This window comes from Hippocampus comes, unplaced genomic scaffold (assembly GCF_001891065.2).
Source record: "Hippocampus comes isolate QL1 unplaced genomic scaffold, H_comes_QL1_v1.1 scaffold203, whole genome shotgun sequence".
NCBI lineage: Eukaryota > Metazoa > Chordata > Actinopteri > Syngnathiformes > Syngnathidae > Hippocampus > Hippocampus comes.
This window is the reverse complement of record NW_017805993.1, coordinates 409,640-426,738: the sequence shown is the minus strand read 5'-3', so window position 1 is coordinate 426,738 and position 17,099 is coordinate 409,640. Positions and strand designations below refer to the sequence as shown.

Sequence of the window (17,099 nt, the reverse complement as noted above, 5' to 3'; positions counted from 1 at the left end):
CCCGACTCGCAGATGACCTGATTGTGAAAAAGCAGTTGTTATTGTCATACAAATATACATATCTGTATACTGTACATCAAGGGGGCCCATTACGTCGATCGCGATCGACCAGTAGATCAAGGACTGGTCCCAAATCGATCCGAGGGGTGTTAGAGGGAAAAAAAACATTTGTGTCTCTATGCGTGTTAGTCATATTTTTTTTGTGTTAATGCACACTGCACCCTAATCATTCTGTCAGTCTCACTTTCACAAAAAGTATTTTAAAAAGAAAAGAAAAGAAAGCAGGTCATCTTTAACCTACAGTGACGTGTAATGCGTCACCGGAAGTTGTTAGCGCTCAGCAGTCTACAGTTGCAGCTTGTGATCAGAGTTGTTGCGCTATATCTTTTATCATTATCATTATTCTCATTTAGAGTTTGTTTTGTACAATTCACTGAAGGGATGGGCAAAGAATGGGAATCTGGATTTCGAGAGAAGCATTTTAAAACGGTACGCGTGAGCTACGATCATTAAAAGGCTGCCTAAGTGCGTCGCATGCCTCAGCGTCAGGCTATTGCTCATTATGGCATGCATGTGTACGTGCGTGCGTATGCACGCGTGCACGGTAACGGGTCGATCGCGGGAGGTTGGTTGATCAAAAAGTAGATCTTCGGTCAAAAAAGTATGGGCACCCCTGCTGTACATACATTCAATTATACATGCGCAGGAAGGCAAGGCGGGGCAGGACCCGGGCAGGGAAGGGCAGTGCAGAGCAGGGCAGGCAAACAGACAGACAGACAGACAGACAGACAGGCAGGCAGGCAGGCAGGCAGGCAGGCAGGCAAAAATTCAAAAATTTGGATCCGCTTCACGAAATTGTGTGTCATCTTTGCGCAGGGGCCATGCTAAGCTCTCCCGATACAGTCAACCAGAACAAAGGTGTCTTTTATCAGTGTCTCCTCAGAAGAATCCTGAGGTGTCATTGAGATGGCAGCGGTGGAATTCCAACCCAAGCTTCACACAAGACGAGAGTCCAGATTCCTTATTTGTGCTAGCTCTGGCAGCACAGATGAAAAATTGGATTACGATACAGAGAAGATTAGCATGGCCCCTCGCAAAGCATCCTGCGCGTTATCTGGGTCCGCGGCGCACCCGTTTTGCCCCCCGCGACGTTGCGGTTCGACGGCCGGTCATCGTCCGAGGCCCGCCCTTCGGTTCGAATCGCGCGGCGGGCCGACGGCGGCGCTGGCCGGCTCTGACCGCCCACTTTTGCAACGAGACCTGTCGGAGGAGGGCTCGGAACGCCCCAGGCGCGCATGCAAATTAGCCATGTGCGCGAAAGCCGCGCGCTATTTGAAATGTCCGCACCTTGTGTGCGTGCGCGCGTGTGTTCATTTGCCCCGCCGCCCGCCCGCCTCCCTCCCCCTCTTAAAAACAAACGGTGAACCAAACAAACAGTGAACCAATTCATCAACACAAAGCCACACTCACTCGCAGCTGCTTCACACATCTATTTATTTATTGAATTGACACACCACACCACACCACATCTATTGCTTGAAATTTAAACACACATGCAAGAGAGACGTTCTCCTACAGTTGGGATTAAATTAAGGAGATTGCTGCTGAGGAGATTCGGTAGCAGCAGCAGCAGCAACAACAGCAAGTTGCGGCTGAAGCCGCGTGAGGACAACAGAAAGTTGCCGCAGAGGAAATTTGGTGTGTGGCCCAGCAGGACACCGGTCCTGCGTCGCAGCAGCAACAGCACGTTGCTGCTGAGGTTGCTGCTGAGGTTGCTGCTGAGGTTGCTGCTGAGGTTGATTTTCCCTCGCCCGCATCTCCGCCAGCCACAGGGCCAAGGGTTTCCCTGAATGGAGCGTGCAGAATGTGACAAGTGACCTGTTGGGCACTTTGGTCATAAAAGAACTGTGACCGTAGACTGCCTGTTGTGGGAGGCCACACTTTCCGCACGTTCGCACTTTGCGGCCTTCCAGCTCTTCCTCCGTGGTCTGGCTTCTGCGTTGCCGCCACGTGGTGGTACGGGGAGTTGGTTGCGGGATCGCAGACGACTGCTTTTGCAGCCATTCCGATGCCGAAACCCTCTCCGTGCCTTCCTCCCTGCATAAATCCTCATTGTGTGGGCAAAAGTAATAGCCTCTGTAAAAGGCATGCCCCCCCGCCAAAGTCCGAGGCTGGCCACACAAAATGCAGGTTCCCCCGGGTTTGTTGCCCCCCCACGTGTATTGCTCGTTGTTTCGGAGCAGCTCCTGGTCCCGCAGGGCTCTTTTTTTCCTCCTATGAATGGTGCACCTCGCAGGCCCGGGCGCACCACCGCTGCCGCTGGGCCGGGGCTCGCCCCTGGCCCGGTACCTCCTCCTCGCCCTCCTGTATGCCATCAGGCCACCGCAGGTATCACATTTTCCACGGCACTCCACGCATGTTGCGGGGGTGCTTGTGGCAGACGATGAAATGCCGATCTCTGCGAAAACATCAAGCAAAGTTGGGTGGGTGGGTGGGCCGGAGGTCTTCCACCAAAGCGAAATTGAGCGTTGTTTCGCTCTTACCTTGCTGCTGCGTGGACGCCATGTCTGCTTGGTTGGTTGGCTGAGAGAAATGGGAACGTGCAAGAAGTGGGAGCTATTTATGTAAAGTGCATGGGGGGGCTGGTCAAGTGCAAATCTCCTATTGGAGGGGAGGGAGGGGCTGGTCAAGTGCTAATCTCCTATTGGAGGGGAGGTGGGGGACCGTCTCCCTCGGTTGTCGGGGCAGCTGCCCTTGGCCGTGGGGGGGGCCGGGGCCAGCTCCCTCGGTCGTCGGCCCAGCTGCCCTTGGCCGTTCGGCTGGGGCAGGCGGGGGACCATCTCCCTTGGTCGTCGTCGGGGCAGGGGGGCTGTCGTCGGGGGGTGCGGGAAGCAAATGACGCAGTCGGGGAGGAGCAGGCTGGGGCTTAGCGCGTGGTAAGCGCGGGGGTGCGGGTCCACTCTGCGGGAGGTCACATCGAATCGTCACGTTAAGTACCGGTCGGTTGGGTGTGAAAACAAAGCAAGAGTGAGCAGTGACAACAACGAAGCAATTAGTGTGGAAAGGGCGGCAGAACAAAAAGTGACCTCACCTTTCTGGCCGGGTCCTGGCTCCTCTTCTCTTCCAGCCAATCCTCTACCGAACGACCCTCCGCCTGTGAGCAAAAGTGCTCGTTTCTGTACCGGCTGTGGCCAAACTCCTTGGTTTTGGGGTAGCCGCAGCGCTTGCACTGGAAATGAGCCACCTTGGGCAGCCTCGTCCGGTGCGCGACATTCCACGCGATTAGGCCCCCCTTGCCGGACGGCGGAGCCGAGCCGGAGGAGGTGGCGAGCGCGAGGCCCGACGGAGTCGGGGCCGGCGCCGAAGTGGAGGCTGCGGGACTGGCGGAGGGCGAAGGGGTGGCGCGCTCATCTTTGGGCGTGGGCAGCGCCCGGAAAAGATCGGGCAGGATGGGACCCCTGTGAGTCACCACCGTACCGCCTGTCTCTGGTGGGTGCTCAAACGCCGCGTCCCCCTGCGGCTGCCGAACCAGCAGGGGCTTGGCCTCCTCCAGCGCTTCGGCAGCCGTCGATCTGCTGCTGGGCGCCGGGATCGCTGCGCACATCGCTTGGGCGCTGCCCTGCTTGCTTCTCTGGTTGTGCCTGCAAAGGAAAACAAACGCAGTTGCTTGAAAAAGGCCCGTCGTCGTCGTCGTCGGCGACCACCGAGCAAGCCTTACGCACCACTGAGTGAGGGTCCGGTGGTTAACCGCAAACAGGTGGATGGGGGCCGCGGCCAGGAGCTCTCTGGTCCGACATAGGTCTCTGATGCGACCGTAGTCCCTCATGACCAGGCCCCAGCGACTGACGCGCACACCGGCGAGGCTATGCCCCTGGCTGTGAACGTGGGACAGGTCCGAGAAGATGGCCTCCACCAGCCTGCTGGCACCCGGGGAACGCGCCACTTCAGTCCCCTTCCCGACAAAGAGACTGGCGCAGAAGAGATCACGTCACGTCAGGGGAACGGATACTCGACGAAGCCCCGCCGCCGGCCGGTGACGAAATTTCACGCGCTTCTGGAGGCGGCCCGGGCCCAGCGGCTTGCGGCGCGGCGGAAGGGCCGGCGGAGGAGCCTTGTCGTGGTCGGGCAGCTTCTCCCACAAGGCTTTGATTCGTGCCACCTGAGACGGTCTCACGAAGGCGTTGCGGCGCAGCTGCACCAGCGCGTCGGCCAGCCGGCAGACGTGCTGGTAGCCCCCTCGGCCGTCCGGTCCCACGACATCCTCCTCCTCCTGTGTTCAAAGAAGGGCTTGACTCGCCGTACGCGCGGTGGAGACGGAACAAAATCTAGACCGAGAGTCAGACATACCTCTTGCTCCTCCCGCCGCCGCTGCCACGGCTCATCTTCCGGGAAACCCTCAGTTAGTGCCGACATGGCCAACACGCGATGGAATTCGATCCCTTCTTCGTCTTCGTCCTCCTGCACGTCCGCCTGCTCCTCCGTCACCCGGTCTTGCCAGTCGGACACATCTTCCGCGTCTCCTCCCGGGCAGGATTGGAGCACGGCGCCGGTCTGCGCTTGCAGGTACTCCACTCCGATGAGCTCCCCTGAAGGCGAGTCGGGGGGGTCAGCACTCGGCACGTCAAGAGGATGCGCGAGAATCTCTCTCGAACCAAACGTCGCCCTCCGCGAGCCTCACCCGTGTATTTCCCCGGCACGGTGTAGTTGTGCAAGGGGGAGGGGATCCGGCGCAACCGCACCACCTCCTGGTAGGCGTCCACCACACGCGCGTTGTAGCAGCGGACCCCCTCTCTGTCGCCGCCCACCACGGCCGCCCTGGCCCTGTCCTCATTCCACCTGGTCAAGCCCTCCAGCAGGTACACCTGGAAGTGGAGGGCGTTGGCCGATGTGCCTGCAGAGTGTCGGAAATGAGACGGAATTCAGACTTTGACGCGAGCGCGAAATAGGCACACGCTTCCAACTCACCCGGAATGAATCGGCACTGGTGGAGGTGGAAGGACTCCAGGGAGGTGGACCCCCGCGCGCAGCGGAACACCGGGAGCGTGACCCCGCCTTTTGTGGCCTCCCCGGTTTTGGTGTAGAGGGCCACACCCGGCGGGTCCTGGATGCAGCGCAGGTGGCGACGCTGCGTCCTCCATATTTCCGCCATACGCTCCTGGTGTATGAGAGGGTTGCCCATCGTGTCCTTGGCCTCCCAAAAGTGGTCAAGGACCTCCTGGACCAACCTCTCGGTCTCCTCCGCCCCCCTGGTGCGACGGCGACAATGTCGCTCCAGCTCCTTGGCCTTCAAGACGACGCGGCCGCCGTCCTGCGCCGCCTGCTTGGCCCTCTTCAGCCGTTCGAGGTCTCGCTCATCCCACTCGAAGATGGCCGAGGCGAGCCGGGCCATGAAGGGCCCGTACAGGAGGTGCGCGTCCGTGTTGACGCCCCTGGCGATGCGACGCATGAGGTGCCACACGTCCAGGCGCACCACCAACCGGTCCCACTGGCCAAAGGTGTCATGGATCTGCCGGTACAAGCGGACTTTTACATCAGACACCACACCAGAGGACCCCCCCCGCCCAAAAAAAAAAAAACAAACAAAAAAAAAACAAAAAACAAATTGAATAAATCAAATAAAACCGCCTACTTTGCTCTTTCCGGTGACGGAGCAACAGTCACGGTCGACGTACAACACCTCCGGGGGTGGCTTGCCCGCGTCCTTGTACCGCCGGACAAGTCCTTCCGCCATGGCCGAAAGGCCCTCTCCCTCCGCGGCCGTGAGCACGGACATGAGCACCTGCCCGTACTCATTGCCCACGTTGGTCACCCAGGCGGCTGTTCCGGCGGATTCCCCTGCCAGCTTCTTGGTCAACTGCAGGTGAGAAGGGAAACACGACATCAACGCAACTCTCATCACCACGGTCACGTCCGTGCGATGAGTGAACTACGCACCTTCTTGGTGGAGTCCATCTTCAGGATGCTACCGAAGACGGAGGTGAGACGGCCCTTGTTGTCCTCCAGGCGGGGGAGCACGTCCCCCACGTAGGCCGCGAGGAACCAGGGCACCAGGGGGAGCGGGCGCATGGGCGGGACGTCGTCCAACACCCCGCCGGCCGGGACACCCAGCTGGGTGAGGATGGACAGGTAGCTGGCGGACCTGGACAACCACTCCTCGCTGTGTATCTCCGTCAGCACCTGGCGCAACAGGGTGGCACTGTTGCCCAGCGAGCGCGTCCTCAGAAGCGAGATGACCGCTTTGTCGCAAGCCAGTCTAAAGAGGCGAGGTGGGAAGAGAGAATCGTCAGTGCCGCGAAACGGCGAATCAACGGGAAGGCCGACCGACCGGCTCGTGGCCACTCACTTGTACGTCAGGACCGCCGGGAACAACAACTGCTTGGATATGTGCAGTTGTTTCCGGATGCTTTCTTCCCAGGCCGAGAACTTCCGATTGCACTTCAGGCACTCCAGGCACTCGGTGCCCATGAAGTACCAGCCTCGGACATCCAGCACCCGGCGAATGGTCCTGTACACCCCCCCCCCGGTCAGGCGGTTGTGGCGGCATTTGGAACTGGGGCAGGCCAGTTTCACCCCCCACATCTTGTACGGCGCCCACAAGAAGAATTTCGAGTGGAAGAACTGCCGACTTGAAGCGGGGGGCTGCGTAAAATACGCGGGCGGGCTCGGGGGCTCCCACCACAGCTTGAGCTTGGTGGTGAGGACCGCTCTGCCACCGGCCGTTCTTTCGAACAGCGCTCGGCCGACCCAGGCGTGCTCGCTCTCGGGTAGAGTGGCGGCCCAGCCCTTTGGGAGCACGCCCTGCTGCTTTGGCGCCAACAGCTGTGGCAGCGCATCACCGCTGGCCAAGAGCACGTGGGCGGCAGCGCCGGTGTCAGACGAAGTGGGAGCCTGGGACGCTGGTGGTGAGATGGAATCAAGTCACTTCTCACTTCAATTTCTCTGTCTGTGCATTTTTCCCCCCCCGACCCGACCGACACAATGAAGTCACTCACACTGAGACTCCACCTCCATGGCAGCTGCGAGGAGGACGTCGTCCGATGGCTCCGACGGTGATGACGGCCGCTCACTTGTGGCTGTACAGAGATGCAAATCGGCACAATCATGGGGCCATTCGAGCTGAGTCGTTGGAGATACAGAGATGCAAATTGGCAGAGCGTGGGGCCGTTCGGACCCATGAGTCGTTTACCTGGACAAGGCACCTTGTAATTCGCCTCATTGTCTCGTCCCACGATGTAAGCATTCAAGGCGTGGAAAAAGGAGCCCGGCGTAAATTTCGCTGTGCGCATACGACGCACATACCTACGTGCAGAAACCACCAACGAAAAATACACGAGTTAAGCAATGACAAGTTTTCCCCTTCCCATACATAAACAAACGCATTTTACCTTCGGTGCTGCTCATCAGTCGACTCGTAGAGGGAACTGTAGCTTTCGTTGGAGAACTGTCCCATTTTCAGCAGTTGCTCATCCAGCTCCCTGACCAACGGTGCTCCCATCACCATCAGCCGATGCCGCACGACAACGCCCATTTCGGGGAAGACGCGCGCGTACAAGGCCAGGGCATCTTTGTTGGCTGCCAGGGGTGACTGCGAGGTGTCGCCGTTGTCGCGCTCCTTCTGGTGGGAAGCGACGACCATAGCGCAGTAGCCCACGTCGTTCTCAAGGAGCCACTTGAATGTTTGGCCCCGGTACTGGCCAAACTGGAGCGATGTCTCGCTGAGCACCAGTTGCCAGCACTCGGGGTCTCCCCCGCCTTGAACAACGCGGGCCACGGCCTCCTCCTTCACCAGGGAAGCGTTCTTGCAGGTGGCAACTGCAGGCTTCAATCTAGAACAATAAATAAGGTGTATTAGCCTACTTTGCTTTGGCACTTTTGAAATGAAAGCATGGATGTACCTACCTGTTTGCATTGGCCAGCTTTGCTGCCTCAGCGGTGCGCTGCAGCCGTAAATATTCCATACCGGGTGGCATGAAGACAAAGTTGGGCTTGAAATCCATTGTCTACCACACACAAACACACACACACACACACACACACACACACACACACACACACACCCACACCCATCCGCATGTTTCCCCCCCCCCCCTCTCAGTTGTATATGCCCCCCCATTATACATATCAGGTCAAAAATGTTTGTAAAATGTTTTCGACCGGGGTAATGGCGATATGTGTAGCGTTTCTTTTTTTTTAAACCAGAAAAAAAATACCTCCCCCTTTTTATTTACTTTCAAACATGTACATCGGGAATGTGTTCGGCTGGGGTAATTGTTTCGTCTTCTCCTTCAAAGTATTTCAGCGATATATATTAGGAGTGTAGAAGTTAGACGCCATTACAACGTTTGTGAGGGGGAGAGAGCAGAAAATGTAAAAATACAGTAACTTATCATACGTTCGCGTAATTCATACGATATAATTCATGTCAGACATTCCCGAACGAACTTAACAAAGTATTCAACCAAACTTACCAGAAGCGTGATTCCGAGCGTTTTGACGACGAAGTGAATTCGATGTTACAACTGGAAACGTTGAACAAATTTTAGACGAATGAATCGCGTTTGAGACGAATGAATCGCGGAGCGAGCGAGGGTGGTGACGAGCCCGGTCTCGTGACGAAATGAGCCAATAGGAGAAGAATGCCATTTCCTAGTCATCAGCGTTTGGCTGAGGCCTGGATAGGGCTGTCGACCAACGGGAGATGCCTTGTGTCAGTTGTCAATTCGCCATTGGTCGGTTGGTACATATCGTTTGAACCAACCTCTGACAGGTATAGCGCCCCGTACATGGCCGTGCACTAGGCGCAAGGATGACACGCAAATTCGTGAAGCGTATCCAAATTTTGAAGGCCACACACTTAGTTTTGTGTACAAGCTCCGCGCCGCACCAAGTTTTTCTCCGCTCATTGCCATAACAGATCATTACTTCACCAGATTGGCCTCATGTGTACCTGAGTTGCTGAAAATTCCTTTTGTTTCTTGGGACATTTACCAATGCAGTTGCTTTGCGCTCCACGACCAATTGCTGCGTGACTTAGGATAGACAGCCGCATGTGAGAATGATTTGAAAGGTGATTGCGCAACTTTACCACCCTTATACCGTATTGGCCCGAATATAAGATGGTGTTTTTTGCATTGAAATAACACTGAAAAAGTGGGGGTCGTCTTATATTCGGGGTCTAGACATTATACCCATTCACGACGCTAGATGGCGCCAGATATCAATGAAGAGAATGCTGCACTTGACTCCCCAGGCCAAAGTGAACCCCTGCCACGAAGAATAAAAATAAAAATAGCGGTAGCATGAAGAAGAAAAATAAAAAATAGCGGTAAGAAGGAAAAGAGAAGAAAATAAGTGGAGAAACATAGTGACAATCTGGAGAAAAGTGGGTCGAAGATCGGCCAGGTTAACCGGCAGCTGAGGAGAAGTTATGATGTAATTTACATTTCAAAAACCAGAAGCCATTCATTTACGAATGTGATTGCACTTTAGATTTGAATGAGGCAAAATAACATGCTTTTTCTCTTAAATATATTGTTATAATCATTTGTTTCAGATGTACTGTAATTATTTTCTGTATAAAACTTAATTTGGTGTTCAAAAAGTCTTTTTTCAAACTTGAGTCTTGAAAAAGAAGGGGTCTTCTTATAATGAGAGCCGTCTTATATTCGGGCAAATACGGTATAACAATCCTTTTGCATTTTACTAAAGTCTTCGATGAAGAATAGCTCTGTGCATTCATTATCTTAATTGGAGCACCCAAGTCTGATACGACCATGTCAATGTGCTACTACAAAATGGCTGAAGGTTTGTTGAGATCATCCTTGAAGACATTTCCTGAACACCCCATTTAGATTTTATTTCCAGGCTTTTTTTGTGTCTGTCAAAAAAACGAGCACGATTCTGGGCCTGGAAGTCAACTTTACACCTTTACCCCTTGATCATAGACAGTTTGTGTTTCAGCACAGATTTCAGTGAAGAGGAACAATGTTCGTTGATTTGATCAGAGAACAGGAGCATACGCGGGAGGGAGAAATTGAAGACGAGAAGGTGCTGGATTTCGGCTCCAGTCTTGTGTGAAGCGTGGGTTGGAATTCCAGCGCCGTCATCTCAATCTCATCTCAGGATTCTGCTGAGGAGACTCAGAGAGCAGACCCCTTTGTCCTGGTGGACTGTGCGGAGAGAGCTATTGCCAACTCTGCATAGAGTGCTGATGTCGAATACCGTCGGTGTTGTCCATTGTGCGTCAGACTCATAGTGACACCTTGACCGTCAGGGGTATCAGCGAAAGGCTAATCTTCCCCGCAGCTGACCTGTATCATAGCTCATGTTCCTCTTCAAATCGTACAAATCTTTCGCCTTTTACTAAAGATTTCCGTGAAGAGAGACAGAATGTGAGAAAAGACCAATTTTTGCTATGCTCTGCTTTGTCAGAGCATCTTTCAGTGTTCAAGATAAAAAAGGTGCCATTACTTTAACTTGCAGTTGCAGAAGTGTGCAAGCTTCTCTGGAATGAAACTTGATGGTACCTCCATGGTTGTTAGATTTTGAAGCAGAAACCCCATTTAGATTTTATTTCCAGGCTTTTTTTGTGTCTGTCAAAAAAACGAGCACGATTCTGGGCCTGGAAGTCAACTTTACACCTTTACCCCTTGATCATAGACAGTTTGTGTTTCAGCACAGATTTCAGTGAAGAGGAACAATGTTCGTTGATTTGATCAGAGAACAGGAGCATACGCGGGAGGGAGAAATTGAAGACGAGAAGGTGCTGGATTTCGGCTCCAGTCTTGTGTGAAGCGTGGGTTGGAATTCCAGCGCCGTCATCTCAATCTCATCTCAGGATTCTGCTGAGGAGACTCAGAGAGCAGACCCCTTTGTCCTGGTGGACTGTGCGGAGAGAGCTATTGCCAACTCTGCATAGAGTGCTGATGTCGCATACCGTCGGTGTTGTCCATTGTGCGTCAGACTCATAGTGACACCTTGACCGTCAGGGGTATCAGCGAAAGGCTAATCTTCCCCACAGCTGACCTGTATCATAGCTCATGTTTCTCTTCAAATCGTACAAATCTTTCGCCTTTTACTAAAGATTTCCGTGGAGAGAGACAGAATGAGAAAAGATCAATTTTTGCTATGCTCTGCTTTGTCAGAGCATCTTTCAGTGTTCAAGATAAAAAATGTGCCATTACTTTAACTTGCAGTTGCAGAAGTGTGCAAGCTTCTCTGGAATGAAACTTGATGGTACCTCCATGGTTGTTAGATTTTGAAGCAGAAACCCCATTTAGATTTTATTTCCAGGCTTTTTTTGTGTCTGTCAAAAAAACGAGCACGATTCTGGGCCTGGAAGTCAACTTTACACCTTTACCCCTTGATCATAGACAGTTTGTGTTTCAGCACAGATTTCAGTGAAGAGGAACAATGTTCGTTGATTTGATCAGAGAACAGGAGCATACGCGGGAGGGAGAAATTGAAGACGAGAAGGTGCTGGATTTCGGCTCCAGTCTTGTGTGAAGCGTGGGTTGGAATTCCAGCGCCGTCATCTCAATCTCATCTCAGGATTCTGCTGAGGAGACTCAGAGAGCAGACCCCTTTGTCCTGGTGGACTGTGCGGAGAGAGCTATTGCCAACTCTGCATAGAGTGCTGATGTCGCATACCGTCGGTGTTGTCCATTGTGCGTCAGACTCATAGTGACACCTTGACCGTCAGGGGTATCAGCGAAAGGCTAATCTTCCCCACAGCTGACCTGTATCATAGCTCATGTTTCTCTTCAAATCGTACAAATCTTTCGCCTTTTACTAAAGATTTCCGTGGAGAGAGACAGAATGAGAAAAGATCAATTTTTGCTATGCTCTGCTTTGTCAGAGCATCTTTCAGTGTTCAAGATAAAAAATGTGCCATTACTTTAACTTGCAGTTGCAGAAGTGTGCAAGCTTCTCTGGAATGAAACTTGATGGTACCTCCATGGTTGTTAGATTTTGAAGCAGAAACCCCATTTAGATTTTATTTCCAGGCTTTTTTTGTGTCTGTCAAAAAAACGAGCACGATTCTGGGCCTGGAAGTCAACTTTACACCTTTACCCCTTGATCATAGACAGTTTGTGTTTCAGCACAGATTTCAGTGAAGAGGAACAATGTTCGTTGATTTGATCAGAGAACAGGAGCATACGCGGGAGGGAGAAATTGAAGACGAGAAGGTGCTGGATTTCGGCTCCAGTCTTGTGTGAAGCGTGGGTTGGAATTCCAGCGCCGTCATCTCAATCTCATCTCAGGATTCTGCTGAGGAGACTCAGAGAGCAGACCCCTTTGTCCTGGTGGACTGTGCGGAGAGAGCTATTGCCAACTCTGCATAGAGTGCTGATGTCGCATACCGTCGGTGTTGTCCATTGTGCGTCAGACTCATAGTGACACCTTGACCGTCAGGGGTATCAGCGAAAGGCTAATCTTCCCCACAGCTGACCTGTATCATAGCTCATGTTTCTCTTCAAATCGTACAAATCTTTCGCCTTTTACTAAAGATTTCCGTGGAGAGAGACAGAATGAGAAAAGATCAATTTTTGCTATGCTCTGCTTTGTCAGAGCATCTTTCAGTGTTCAAGATAAAAAATGTGCCATTACTTTAACTTGCAGTTGCAGAAGTGTGCAAGCTTCTCTGGAATGAAACTTGATGGTACCTCCATGGTTGTTAGATTTTGAAGCAGAAACCCCATTTAGATTTTATTTCCAGGCTTTTTTTGTGTCTGTCAAAAAAACGAGCACGATTCTGGGCCTGGAAGTCAACTTTACACCTTTACCCCTTGATCATAGACAGTTTGTGTTTCAGCACAGATTTCAGTGAAGAGGAACAATGTTCGTTGATTTGATCAGAGAACAGGAGCATACGCGGGAGGGAGAAATTGAAGACGAGAAGGTGCTGGATTTCGGCTCCAGTCTTGTGTGAAGCGTGGGTTGGAATTCCAGCGCCGTCATCTCAATCTCATCTCAGGATTCTGCTGAGGAGACTCAGAGAGCAGACCCCTTTGTCCTGGTGGACTGTGCGGAGAGAGCTATTGCCAACTCTGCATAGAGTGCTGATGTCGCATACCGTCGGTGTTGTCCATTGTGCGTCAGACTCATAGTGACACCTTGACCGTCAGGGGTATCAGCGAAAGGCTAATCTTCCCCACAGCTGACCTGTATCATAGCTCATGTTTCTCTTCAAATCGTACAAATCTTTCGCCTTTTACTAAAGATTTCCGTGGAGAGAGACAGAATGAGAAAAGATCAATTTTTGCTATGCTCTGCTTTGTCAGAGCATCTTTCAGTGTTCAAGATAAAAAATGTGCCATTACTTTAACTTGCAGTTGCAGAAGTGTGCAAGCTTCTCTGGAATGAAACTTGATGGTACCTCCATGGTTGTTAGATTTTGAAGCAGAAACCCCATTTAGATTTTATTTCCAGGCTTTTTTTGTGTCTGTCAAAAAAACGAGCACGATTCTGGGCCTGGAAGTCAACTTTACACCTTTACCCCTTGATCATAGACAGTTTGTGTTTCAGCACAGATTTCAGTGAAGAGGAACAATGTTCGTTGATTTGATCAGAGAACAGGAGCATACGCGGGAGGGAGAAATTGAAGACGAGAAGGTGCTGGATTTCGGCTCCAGTCTTGTGTGAAGCGTGGGTTGGAATTCCAGCGCCGTCATCTCAATCTCATCTCAGGATTCTGCTGAGGAGACTCAGAGAGCAGACCCCTTTGTCCTGGTGGACTGTGCGGAGAGAGCTATTGCCAACTCTGCATAGAGTGCTGATGTCGCATACCGTCGGTGTTGTCCATTGTGCGTCAGACTCATAGTGACACCTTGACCGTCAGGGGTATCAGCGAAAGGCTAATCTTCCCCACAGCTGACCTGTATCATAGCTCATGTTTCTCTTCAAATCGTACAAATCTTTCGCCTTTTACTAAAGATTTCCGTGGAGAGAGACAGAATGAGAAAAGATCAATTTTTGCTATGCTCTGCTTTGTCAGAGCATCTTTCAGTGTTCAAGATAAAAAATGTGCCATTACTTTAACTTGCAGTTGCAGAAGTGTGCAAGCTTCTCTGGAATGAAACTTGATGGTACCTCCATGGTTGTTAGATTTTGAAGCAGAAACCCCATTTAGATTTTATTTCCAGGCTTTTTTTGTGTCTGTCAAAAAAACGAGCACGATTCTGGGCCTGGAAGTCAACTTTACACCTTTACCCCTTGATCATAGACAGTTTGTGTTTCAGCACAGATTTCAGTGAAGAGGAACAATGTTCGTTGATTTGATCAGAGAACAGGAGCATACGCGGGAGGGAGAAATTGAAGACGAGAAGGTGCTGGATTTCGGCTCCAGTCTTGTGTGAAGCGTGGGTTGGAATTCCAGCGCCGTCATCTCAATCTCATCTCAGGATTCTGCTGAGGAGACTCAGAGAGCAGACCCCTTTGTCCTGGTGGACTGTGCGGAGAGAGCTATTGCCAACTCTGCATAGAGTGCTGATGTCGCATACCGTCGGTGTTGTCCATTGTGCGTCAGACTCATAGTGACACCTTGACCGTCAGGGGTATCAGCGAAAGGCTAATCTTCCCCACAGCTGACCTGTATCATAGCTCATTTTCTGCTTCAAAATCTAACAACCGTGGAGGTACCATCAAGTTTCATTCCAGAGAAGCTTGCACACTTTTGCAACTACAAGTTAAAGTAATGGCAAATCTGTTATCTTGAACACTGAAAGATGCTCTGACAAAGCAGAGCATAGCAAAAATTGATCTTTTCTCATTCTGTCTCTCTCCACGGAAATCTTTAGTAAAAGGCGAAAGATTTGTACGATTTGAAGAGAAACATGAGCTATGATACAGGTCAGCTGTGGGGAAGATTAGCCTTTCGCTGATACCCCTGACGGTCAAGGTGTCACTATGAGTCTGACGCACAGTGGACAACACCGACGGTATTCGACATCAGCACTCTATGCAGAGTTGGCAATAGCTCTCTCTGCACAGTCCACCAGGACAAAGGGGTCTGCTCTGTGAGTCTCCTCAGCGGAATCCTGAGGTGAGATTGAGATGACGGCGCTGGAATTCCAACCCACGCTTCACACAAGACTGGAGCCGAAATCCAGCAACTTCTCGTCTTCAATTTCTTCCTTCCAGGTATGCCACTGTTTTCTGATTGAATCAACGAACATTGTTACTCCTCACCAACATCTTTGGTTCAACACAAACTGTCAATGATCAAAGGGTACGTGTACAGTTGACTTCCCGGGGAATCGCACTTGGCTTTTTTAACGCAGTGATTAGATGCTCAACATACAAAAAGCGAGCCTGGAAACTTAGCTGAAATTGAGTTTTTGCTTCCAACCTGAACTGTTCAGGAAATGTCTTCAAGGATGATCTCAACAAACCTTCAGCCATTTTGTAGTAGCACATTGACATGGTCGCCCCCATATTTGTTATCTTCAACACTCACAGACGTTCTAAAACAGGGGTCTCAACTCAGTTCCTGAAGGGCTGCTGTCTTGCATGTTTTCCAAGTCTCCCGGTTGCAACTCATCTGATTCAAATGAACAGGTTCAATGTCAGGCTTCCGCAGAGCTTGCTGGTGATCTGATCATTTGAATCAGCTGTGTTGCAACAAGGAGACTTGGAAAACATGCAGAACAGCAGCCCTCCAGGAACTGAGTTTGAGATCCCTGTTCTAAAAGAACAGAGCTGTTAAAAAACTAATTAAAACTCATTTTGTACCTCTTCACAGAAATCTTAAGCAAAAGGTAAAAGATTTGTACGATTTGAAGAGACACATGAGTTACAGAAGATGCAGCATGCGGGAAAGAATAGCCTTTCGCTGGTACACCTGACGGTCAAGGTGTCACTATGACCGTGCTTCGCTTTTTTTTACACAGTGAATATATGCATAGCCCATGCGAAAGGAGCTTGGAAACAAAGCCAAAATTGGGTTTCTGCTTCAAAATCCAACTACCATGGAGGTGCTATCAAGGCTCACTGCAGCAAAGCTTTCGCCATTTGCAACCGCACATCGGAATGACAGAGTCCCCGTTTGGGGTCTGCTCTCTGCAGGGATGAGAGTGGCTTGTGATGAAAAAAGCGGAAAGGGGCGTGGCCGTGACGGGGGCGTGGCCACTTACAAAAGTGGCACTAAACATGCTGAAGATGAAGTGTATTCAATTTACACTATTTGAAACTTTAACAGAAAAAAATCCCAAGATTGTTCACTATTCTTTCAAGTGAAAATTTGTGCAATTTTGCTTATGCATTCCTGGTGAGCACCAACATGTAACTTCAAATTTGCTGCTCAAAATCAAAACTAAAAAAGGAAACACATCCCCTGCCATATTTAAGATTTGTTCATTACTTGTATTCATAGAGTGTTGTGTAAATGTGATAAAAAGCTGTTGATTCTTACCTCATACAGTGATAGTGAAGTCCCACACTGTTTACTATATATGGGTTATGAATGTATTTTATAATATAAAGTCTATTTACATTATATACAACAATATACAGTTTCATGAGGTAGAATCCTTTATTTACTCTTCATTTTAAGCTTTTTAGCAAGCGCTAAAAGCTTATTGGTCCTCTCCGTCTTTTTCCATTCTCTTTTTAGCCAACTCCTCTTGTTTTTACACATGCTCCAGGTTGTCGAAAAGCACTTGAGATCGAGTCGTTACTTTTCAGAAGAAATGTCTGTTTTCGGTGTTTCACCGAGGTTGCGTGACTCTGTAAAGCTTTCCATCCTCTCGATCCGTATAGAATGACATAGTCACACACTGTACACAGAGCTTTACCGGCAACATCGAGCTTTTTCACGAAATCCGACACAAGCACAATGGTTCCTCTTTACTGTTTCCTACTGGGGACACCGTCAGCTTTCTATCCAACCAGTCCCATCGAAACGTGTTTTTCAGATCCGCATCTATCTGACGCACTTTAGCTTCGTCACGAGTCTCGACAACATTCGGCATTCGCGAAAAAGGGGTCTAGGAAGGCGAACACGGATTGGTTGTGATTTGCATTTGCCGATAGAGCGACCAACCACAACAAGGAAGACGTTGGTTTTAGCCCATATAGGAAGTAACGACAAACTAACACTT

The 17,099-nt window shown here is 50.9% G+C and overlaps 2 protein-coding genes across 2 annotated transcripts; both read right to left on the bottom strand.

Annotated features, from left to right (window-relative positions):
• Nucleotides 1–1,589: 1,589 nt before the first annotated feature.
• LOC109529069 (uncharacterized) lies at nucleotides 1,590–2,677 on the bottom strand. Its single transcript, XM_019892227.1, has 2 exons — nucleotides 2,544–2,677; nucleotides 1,590–2,458 (listed from the first exon to the last, which is right to left on the bottom strand). Exons 1-2 carry the CDS (start codon nucleotides 2,563–2,565, stop codon nucleotides 1,590–1,592), a joined length of 891 nt encoding a protein of 296 aa, XP_019747786.1. The 5' UTR covers nucleotides 2,566–2,677.
• On the bottom strand, nucleotides 2,662–8,551 carry LOC109529068 (uncharacterized). The gene is made up of 12 exons (XM_019892226.1): nucleotides 8,469–8,551; nucleotides 6,993–7,073; nucleotides 6,344–6,896; nucleotides 5,935–6,253; nucleotides 5,630–5,854; nucleotides 4,966–5,506; nucleotides 4,679–4,891; nucleotides 4,348–4,586; nucleotides 4,032–4,270; nucleotides 3,723–3,968; nucleotides 3,092–3,641; nucleotides 2,662–2,961 (listed from the first exon to the last, which is right to left on the bottom strand). Exons 2-12 carry the CDS (start codon nucleotides 7,009–7,011, stop codon nucleotides 2,662–2,664), a joined length of 3,444 nt encoding a protein of 1,147 aa, XP_019747785.1. The 5' UTR covers nucleotides 7,012–7,073; nucleotides 8,469–8,551.
• Between the last annotated feature and the right edge of the window lie 8,548 nt (nucleotides 8,552–17,099).

Coding starts and splice junctions, on each gene's coding strand:
- LOC109529068 (XM_019892226.1), bottom strand. Junction 5,855..5,934: donor AGATGGACTCCACCAAGAAG/GTGCGTAGTTCA, acceptor TCTCACCTGCAG/TTGACCAAGAAGCTGGCAGG. Junction 4,587..4,678: donor CGTGCCGGGGAAATACACGG/GTGAGGCTCGCG, acceptor ACTCGCCTTCAG/GGGAGCTCATCGGAGTGGAG.
- LOC109529069 (XM_019892227.1), bottom strand. CDS start 2,565: ATGGCGTCCACGCAGCAGCAAG. Junction 2,459..2,543: donor GGCGTCCACGCAGCAGCAAG/GTAAGAGCGAAA, acceptor ATGTTTTCGCAG/AGATCGGCATTTCATCGTCT.